General features: G+C 36.5%; 1 protein-coding gene across 6 annotated transcripts in view; it reads left to right on the top strand.

The window, feature by feature from the left end:
• The first annotated feature begins 1,274 nt into the window (after positions 1-1,274).
• HDA08 (histone deacetylase 8) overlaps positions 1,275-9,874 on the top strand; it is a 68,332-nt gene continuing 59,732 nt past the window's right edge. For 3 of the 6 annotated variants that reach the window (XM_079024257.1, XM_079024255.1, XM_079024256.1), the window contains exons 1-3: positions 1,275-1,629; positions 3,127-3,393; positions 3,800-4,116. In XM_079024257.1, the coding sequence (XP_078880383.1) occupies positions 1,341-1,629; positions 3,127-3,393; positions 3,800-4,116 (873 nt within the window). In that variant the 5' untranslated portion in view covers positions 1,275-1,340. Of the gene's footprint in view, positions 1,630-3,126; positions 3,394-3,799; positions 4,117-4,799; positions 5,295-9,874 lie in introns of those variants that run through there. The other 3 variants (XM_079024259.1, XM_079024254.1, XM_079024258.1) reach the window with 3 other exon arrangements.

Here is a 9,874-nt window from a genome sequence, read left to right as displayed (position 1 = left end):
TTGTTTTTTGATTGCTTCAATATACCAAGTGTTATGTTGTTTGTTTTCTTATTGCTTCAAGGGTGTGTGTTTCTTTTTTCTGAGTTTGTATCGTTTTCAGATTGCTTCAAGAAGATGTTATTTTTATCTTGGTTGTGTTTGTTTTCTGCAAATTATACAAATTGAAGGTTTATTTCTATTTTTTTTATGTTGTTTTTAGTAGATGGATGCTAATGTCATATCATACATTGTTCATAATGAGGATTTCTGCACAATATCTCAAGTTGTTGCTCTAAACAATGCAATAACAAGGGAAGGTACAATCATCAGATACCAACATCCAGAGCTTTAGAGTCATTAGATACCATTATACATATGAAGTTGCTTATGAGTTTGGGCGATTAATGAAGATTAGGCTAGTACAATATAAAAATTCAAATGTTTCCTTAATGTTTATTTATAGTTGTTTACATATGAAGTTGCCCATGGGTTTACCAAATTGGTTGTAGGGTGCGTAGCAGGAAGGAAGAGCGGGAATTGTTCCCGTACATAGGAACACAACATCGGCTCTGCGGGATAAGAGTGGAGAAAGATACCTCATATTCTCTCTCCTGTTTTAATTGGTAAGACTTTTAAGTTTCTTTTAGTTTTTTAATATTTTATTAAATTCTATACGTACTAAAAAATTATAAAAAAATATTAAATATCATGGTTTTTAATTTCCTACAAAATTAGTAAAATGAGTATTATATATATATATATATATATATATATATATATATATATATATATATATATATATATATATATATATATATATATATAAAGGTAGTGGAAGGTGACAATTTCGACGAAAGAAAGAAGAGTGAAGGAAATACTGACGTAACAAACAAAAAGTGAAGGATTGTTCTTGTACACACCCTCAGGTCTAATCAATATCTCAGCTAATTTGTATTCTTAAACATGTCATGTAATTTCTTTGTTTTGTCCATCTAAATTGTTTTACTCACTTGTTTGAAATACGTATGTCTAGACTGCACAAGACAATTTTAATGGAGTACATATTTAGATTGAACATGACAATTTTAATAGCAAAAAGTTTAAATAAAATCAAAAAAGTTATATTAAAAAAAGTAATAGAAATAGAATAAAAGCTAAATTTTTAAAAAAAATATAAAAATTTAAAACTCTCATTATTTGGTAAATGTTTTTAAAAAATACACCTATTGATAAATAATTTTTTTAAAAAACATTAATTTGGTCAAAAAAAACTCGTCCGAGTGAAACAGTAAACACCTGCGCTGCGATGAGACTCAAAAGCAGTTCACTCTCAAGTCTCATCCACTATCTGGCAGTCCACCATGTCCGACCACCAATGCAAAGGTCCTTCATCAGCATATTCTTCGCCAAGCGATCGCATGATAAACGTATTCTGGGACGACGGTATGTTGAATCATGACACCGGCAAAGGAGTATTCGACACCGGAATGGACCCTGGTTACCTCGACGTACTCGAAAAGCACCCAGAAAACTCCGACAGGATCAGAAACATGCTCTCCATCCTCAAAAGAGGTCCTATTTCCTCTTTTATTTTATGGCATTCCTCCACGCCTGCTCTCGTCTCCGAATTGCTCTCTTTCCATACTCCAGGTAACCCTAAAATTAACAGCATTTTCGTAACATATTATCCAAATCTGAACAGAATAAATGCACTACGGCTTTACACGATTCTTCTATATTTGAATATAGAACGAGTATTACTACTTTGAATGAAATGATTCCCACTGAAACATAAAAGGAATTGGTATAAAGTTTGAATGGTAAGAACACATCTTGAATCTTATAATGACGGTATACCCTAATATTGGGAGAAACACGCAATCATCATTCTAAATGATCTGATATTGCTACCAATAACTTCCCTAAAGCTTCAAACATCTTGTTGATTGATTCTTGCCATTTACCATCGATGTGTTTTCAAAACTAACAAATTAATTTGACAATTCTCTCTCCCGCTCCTTTCTAAATGGTGGACTGAAATATTGCCTCTTGATCGTAAATTCTACACAAATAACACCATTTAGAAGGAGACCGGTCACTCAAGAACACAAATTGTCAATATATATATATATATATATATATATATATATATATATATATATATATATATATATATATATATATATATATATATAAAGATTAAAACATAGAAATTAATCACCACCAAAATCTGGAGATTTGGATTGATTACATTACATTCAAGAACTTCACGATCCGTAAGAACTGAATCTAGATCGATACTGATGAAGAAGATTAGCTATCACCATCGCTGTCAAACAGGGCAGAAGGTTCACCCCTTTCTGCACCATATAATCCAACCAAAAACTCAAAATCCAGTTTAGCTCATGTGTTCCTTTATTGTGTTCAATAATCTAGCTGAAAACTCAAAGATCTTGAATCAAATTGGAACCAAAATTCAAGAATCAAATCCAAACCTACAAGAAAAATCTTTCTACAGTACAGATATGAAATCAAGAATCGGCGAAAACTCATTGCTGATGAAGACGGAGCTTTATTGAAACTCACCGGAATGTTAGTTTCCGGGAGGAAAGACGCCGTCGCCGATTGTTTGATTTTTCAACACACAGGCCGCCATAGGAGAGAATTGCTATTTCAAGTGAGAGAAGGGAGAGAATGAATTCAAAGATTTTTACTATTCTTTTTTCAAGTTAAAAAGCATTGTGTCCCCCCTCATTTGCTTTGATAACCGGTTATTAAATTGGTGGTTTCCTTATTTAACATGTAAAATGTAACTTTAATGACTTATTGTGACAAAAAAAAAATCTTACTTTAGCGACTAAATCGTGCCAAAACAAAAACAAAAAACGAGAAAAGATAATAGACCTTCCGTTTTTCATATCACATATCCTATTTTGACACCAAGAGAAATAGAAAAGAATGTTGAGAAGAAAATTCAGCTGAAAAATGATTCCAAATGTATTAGAATTTCAATGTTTGAATTGAAGGTTGATAGTTGATACTCATACTCCCGGACTTATGAATTGTTATAATTTTTCTTGTACAATGTGATTTTCCCTTGAATAAATCATGCACCTGATGTTGAAATCATATGTTTTAATGAAGCAGAATACATCAATTCCCTAATTGAAGCAGATAAAAATGGAGGAAAGGAAATTTGTAGTGGGACATTTCTGAATCCCGGATCATGGAAAGCTGCAGTTTTAGCGGCTGGCACTACACTTTCAGCAATGAAGTATATACTGGATGGGCATGGGAAGATATGCTACGCACTGGTTAGGCCACCTGGCCACCATGCTCAGCCTACTCAAGCTGATGGATATTGCTTTCTAAACAATGCCGGCATTGCAGTTCAATATGCTTTGAACTCAGGAGGTTGTTGTTGTTACATGTTTTTTATACTGATCTTGACTTGTTCATTAAACAAATTCCTTTCGTTTGTGCTAAATCAGCTTCACAGTTATCCTTTAGTCTGCATTAATGCAATCGTAGGTAGATTCCACTGAATGTTGTTCCCGTCCATAGCAAAGATGAACTTGAACACAAATAAATGCCTCCCACAAACTCAAGAAACTTTATTTATATTTTCATTTTCACCACTTGATTTTTTTTATATAAAACTTTGTAGTTACAGTAATTTTGTTTTCTACTTGAGTAAATTAATTTTAAATACACAGCAAAAAGAAGCGTTAAAACCATCTTGGTGTTGAATTTTACTTTTAATCTTATAAATAGAGATGAAAAAAGATCTTATACTTATTGAAAAATAGTTTGGATTCAGGGTGTAAGAAGGTTGCTGTTATTGACATTGATGTTCATTACGGGAATGGAACTGCGGAGGGATTCTACGATTCCAACAAGGTTCTAACGGTTTCCCTTCATATGAATCATGGGTCTTGGGGGACATCTCATCCTCAGACTGGAAGCATAAGTGAGTTGGGTGAAGGAATAGGATTTGGGTATAATTTGAATGTACCTTTGCCAAATGGAACTGGGGACAAAGGCTACAAGTATGCAATGAACCAGCTGGTTCTCCCTGCTGTTACAAACTTTGAACCAGATTTCATGGTGTTTGTTGTTGGCCAAGATTCAAGTGCTGTAAGTCCATCTTTCAATTCATAATCTACCTGCTACATTTAATTGCTCATGCTTTTCATAAGATAAACTAAAAAACAAAAACAAAAACTCTTATTACACTTTACAACATTCTATTTTTAAATTATAGTCTGTCTACCCATTGCTATCTATAACAGGGTACGTAATGCAAAGTCCAATGGCTTAATAAGTAATAATATGAAAGTAGAATGAAGTACAATGCTACAACATTTCTTTCTTTTTGGAAAGTACATTGTTATTTATTTCATTGACCCCTAAAGAACTTAGGTTTGGGCCAAGGTTTCAAATGAAATGGATATAGTAGCATTTTTATCTGAAAATGTAAGGCGACTAGGTGAGACTCACTACAACATAGTAAACTCTAATTAAAAAAAAAAAAAAACATAAATAGTCTTAGATGTTGTTTCCATTTGACTTAATGGCGACATTAAGCAATCAATCTGGACGGTTGATTCTTTTTTACTTGATCTGGATACGAGAACTTAATACACGGCTTGATGTATTAAGGCACTACTTTTTTCCTCCCAACTCCTGACATTGAAATTGATGAATATTGTGAAAAATGTAAGGGTAAAATGGTCTCATTCAGTCTGGTCTAGAAAAGAAACAGACAGACAACCACTTTACCCTTAACAACACCTTAATATGTTTTGGAGTTGATGCAGAAAGGATGAAAGTTAGGACTATTTTTGAAGATTTGTGAGGATTGTTTGCAGTTTGATCCAAATGGAAGACAATGTTTGACAATGGAGGGTTATAGAGAGATTGGGCGGATGGTTGGGAATGTAGCTGATGATCATTGCAATGGCCGCATCTTAATTGTGCAGGAAGGTGGATATCACGTCACCTACTCGGCTTATTGTCTGCATGCGACTCTTGAAGGCGTGCTTAATCTTCCACATCCTTTGTTATCTGACCCCGTTGCTTACTACCCTGAAGATGACTCAATTGCTATTAAAGCAATCGAATCAATTAAACAACACCAAATACATGTTGTACCATTCTTAAGAGACGCCAACCATTAGCTTATTATTATTATTATTATTATTATTATTATTATTTTTCTTTAATTATTGTAATTTCGTTTCTTCTTTCTAAATATTGAAGCACTCGGTTTATAAATTTCTAATAACTAATAATATAAAATATTAAATTTTCTAGTTTTTACAAATTTCTAAGTATTTTTATAATTACTTTTTACGATTTGTTCCCATATGTATATTTAGTATCCCATTTATAAATTTCTAACGATTAATTGATTAGATTACATTACATATGATATCCTTCTTACTCATAACACCATTTATTACACAAAGTTTTACAAATTAGAGGTGTGAACATCGTAGAGTTTTATCGTAGGAGGTATAGACGTGAAAGTGGAAAGGAAGGAGTTGTTTAGTTTTACCACTGAATCTGTACCCTAAACGACTTCATTCCCAATCACCAAGCCTAATCCTTCCTCTCCCAGATCATAAGTCAAACCTTTGAGGCCTTCACATCTAATTTCCATCACCGCCTCTCACCTTATTCTTCCTTCTCAATTCTAGATTCCGGTGCCCACAATCATTCACCTTCGGGGACCAGCGCGAAACACATTTCTCATAGAGGGTAAGTCGATTGCGATGATAGATAAGTCAATTTCCCATATATGGGGTTTGTGGAAATCGAGAAACAATATTGATTTCTGGAAATCCATTTCTCAATGAGAGTCAACAGAAAGTTTTTTTTATTTCATTTGGTTTACTTATGGAGATCGGTGATTGTTGATTTGATTTTGTGAGGCATTTTGTTTTGGATTTGAGTTTTCATCGAATTTTCTTTTGGATTTGACTTCAAATATGGCCGAAGCTTTGTTAATGGCGGAGGAATTGATTTGTAACCACCCGATGATGAGGTATTTTTATTTTTAGCCCTAGTATGAAGAAATATTGCATTTTGGCCCTTGTTCATGAGAAAGTTTGCAAATTGGACCGTAGTGGCATTTTTGTAATATTTGGGACAGACTCACGTATGCGAGGCGTACATGGGTGAGCCACAAACCCTAATTTTTATGGTTTGGACCCTATTTAAGCGTCCTTAAGTCCCCTAACTCACCATCTTTCATCAGCCTCCAGCTTACCCTTGTCCCTAAACAAACCCTAATCCTTAAGTCCCCCAACTCACCATCTTTCATCGGTGTTGAGAGAAAAACTTGAGACACACTTGAACAAATGTTAGAACAAGTATAGTTGCAGAATTAGTTAATCTCAAAGGATCTAAAAGCTCCACAATAATAAGTTAATATGTTAGATAGTTAGATAGTTAGTTGCGGAAATGTAGGGAAACATAAATGACAGCAGGTGATATATCAAGTAAACACATAAGTTGATTCATAACATGGAATGCATTCAAACCAAGTTAGTGAGTGAGATCAATCTTAGTGATAAAGTCACGAATGACTTGCTCCGAAGAGAAGTATTAATCAGTTATGTTCGAGAGGATTTTAGAGAGTAAGAAAGATATGAGATGCGTAAGGAAAACTCGAAGATAATTCAGATTTAGAGATGACTAAAAAGAGATGTGTATTGATTGATAAAGTGTGAGCTCTATTTATAGAGACTCAAGAAATACAGGTGATTCACTCTCTAAGAGTAGCCATGCAAGGCATACTGGAAAATAAAGAGTATTACAGAAAGATAGATAAGAATAAACTAAGTACAGAAAGAAGACTGCGGTTGTTTAGAAGACTTCAGATGTGACTGCTAATGGAAGCTTGACTGCGGATTCTTGTAGGCTGCGGTAGGCAAATTTAAGAGGGTCACTTCATGTATCAACAATTCCCCCCTAAGTGACCTCTAATTTTCTTTACTTATCAAGTTTAAGAAACTTGATCAGGATCCACCAAAACTTCCTGACATTTTCCAACCAAGTGACCCTCCTTAAAATTTCGAACTTGACTTCGGCAGTTGTATGTTTCGTTTTTTCCACTACGGTTCTATAGATTTCAAGTTGTTTCTTTGTGAGGCGGTTCATGGAGGCCATGGAGATGAAGTACTTGACTTGATCGGTCTTTCTTTTGAAGATGACTCCAAGTTCAGGAAAGTTTGTTGCACCAAGGGATCTTTCTTCATAACCTTCGGTTGGCTCGGTGCGGGATCAAGTTGAGGTAGATCAAACTTTTTGGCAATGACTGGGTGGATATCCGCATCGATCTTTGCGAAGTCACAAACAGTTTCTTTCGGGTAAGTACTTGTCCTTTCAAGTGTTATCTTCATCTTCGGATGTTTTTCACACTTGTTCTGGAACACCTTTGCTATCAGGAAAACTTCTTCTGGGTTCATGCAGGGGAAGTCAGCTTGGGTGCGGACATAGTCCTGATTCCTTCTAGTGAGTGTGTATTGCACAAAGTCAGCCTTCATGAATTTGCGAGGTTTGAAGTTCTTGACCGTTGATGGTCTGTTGTTGGACCAGATCTTCTCAATGGGAGAGGCATGCTTTGCATAGAATCGGTTTAGTCTCTCGAACTCCATTGGCAGTCTTTTGTGATCAGGAAGGTTGCGGTCAAACTGCTCAAATACTGTGAAGTATTTAGCATTTGGGGAGATAGGAACATCCTAGTAGCCATCCGAAGGAGGTTCAACATACGTGAGGTATGGTTTGTAGTCGTCATCTTGAAGTCTGTGGTGGGGATTGATCCAGGAATTTATCAAGGATTCATCCATCACAGTGTCAAAACCTCATTCTCTCCATATAAGCTCTGCAAGTTTAGCTGCTTTCCAGTCAGCTTTCTTCTGTTTAGTGACAGGGGAGTCATTTGAGCTTGGAGAGGACATGTGATCCACCAGATTCTTGAAATGGGGGGGGGGGGGGAGTTTCAGGTCGTTCAGGGGAAGGAACGATATTTTGTTGTGGTGGTGGAGATTGATGTGGAGGTGAGGGTTGCGGTGAAGGGATTTTCTGAGAAGCACTGTTCGAATGGTGATCTTCTTCATAGTCTTCTTCTCGATGGTCTTTTTCACTTCCCTCTCTTGAGGAGTTCAGACCCAGAGACTCCTCAAGCCATTGTTTAAGGCCATCGACTTTAGCACACACCTCCTGGAAATGGGCTTTGAGAACCTCAGCTAGTTGTTGATTGTCAGGAATGGAGGTGTTAAAGAGCAGCCTATGAATCTCCTTTGTGAGTTGGAGAATTTCGGGGCCATGGAAGTTTGATGATAAGAAACGTTGGAGTTTGTTGATGGTTGCATGGAGGATTGAGATAGTGGACTCATATGTAGTGTGAGTCTCAACTATCAGTTTCTGGGACAAAGTAGATTGGTCTGCAATGGCTGCCTGCAGGTTGTCTTTGATTGCGGATACCTCAGATATGAGGCGCTCCGCAGCAGCCATAAATTCCTTGTGATCCACTTGACGGTTGTTATCAAGGGACCTAATTCCCATTTCAACCTTGAGAGAAATTCTCTCAACAGCCAATCGTTCCCTTGTTTCCATTCGTTTAATCCTTTCGATCAAGGACTGCGGCATAGGATTGTCTTCAAATTGCAGTTGGGTAGACTTGACTGCGGCCAGAATTTGGTCAACCTTGGATTGAAGATTGAGGAATTATTTTCTTGAGACGATCATCTTTTTCTTCTTCTTCTTCTCCTTAGGCTTAGAGTTTGAGTGTTGAGAACCACTCGATTCCTCTTCTTCAACATACATCATGAGGTCATCATCCGAAGGACTGGGCTGATTGACCTCATGTAGATCAACATCGTCAAAACCGAAGATGGGAGCAGAGCTAACTTCGATTTCGGTGCCTAAATCTTGTAAGTCTTTGGCAGTTGGAGATGGAGGAGGCTTTGAAGGAGTCTGATCAGCAGTCACCTCTTGAGCCTTGCGGGTGATATCAGCCATGTTATCCATCAGGGCATGGACCTTGCAGAAAGTAGCTACGGTATTGGCATTGTTGATTGTGTTTGCCCAATACTTAGCTACAAAATAAATTTCTTGTTGTTTTTGCTGAAGCTGCTTTGTTTGTCTTGCCTTTCTTGCTTGGAATGCCCTACGGAAAACGGCTTATTTCTTGGCTTCGGCTTCATTGGATGGTTGATACTTACTCCATGAGTCATTCAGATCTATATCGTCAATTCCTTGGTATCGCACCGAGGTGTCCCTCGGGTTCACGGATACTTGCACATTTGTGCTCACCGTGCCTAAACTACCTGTTACTGATGTAAGAAGAGTAGGATTTCCTGAGCTTCCTTGGTCTCCTTGACCTAAATTCAAGTCTGACCTCGGTTCAGTTCTGGCAAAGGCTGAAGAGTCGCCTTGCGGTTGGGATGGTGTTTGAAGTGTTTGGGTGACAGACAAAAGAATGGAGCTGTCACACCCCAAAACCGGAATGACGGAAACGTTCTGGGGTGGATGACGTCATATCAAGTATCACAACACATGCATATAGTAATCAAAGTACAACAAAACATTGCATTAATAGTAAAAGTTTTACATGGTTTACATTACAACGCATCAAAGTATACAAGTAATAGAATAAATACAACGTGGTACTAAGCTATCTTCATCAACAGCTCCTGGGATGTACCTGTCTAATGCTGACCTGAGAATACAAGTTATTTGAAAAGCGAGTATCAATATTTTTACAAATGCTGGTGAGTTCATAAGTATTTAGTGACATTTATTCAAATAACTTTATAAAGTAGTAGTTTAAGTGTTTACTGTGTATTAGAGTTCTTTCCAGAAAATCCTATATTTTCTTTAATAA

This window comes from Lactuca serriola, chromosome 2 (assembly GCF_051521515.1).
Source record: "Lactuca serriola cultivar US96UC23 chromosome 2, Lser_US96UC23_V15, whole genome shotgun sequence".
Lineage (NCBI taxonomy): Eukaryota > Viridiplantae > Streptophyta > Magnoliopsida > Asterales > Asteraceae > Lactuca > Lactuca serriola.
This window is presented reverse-complemented; position numbering and strand designations above follow the sequence as displayed.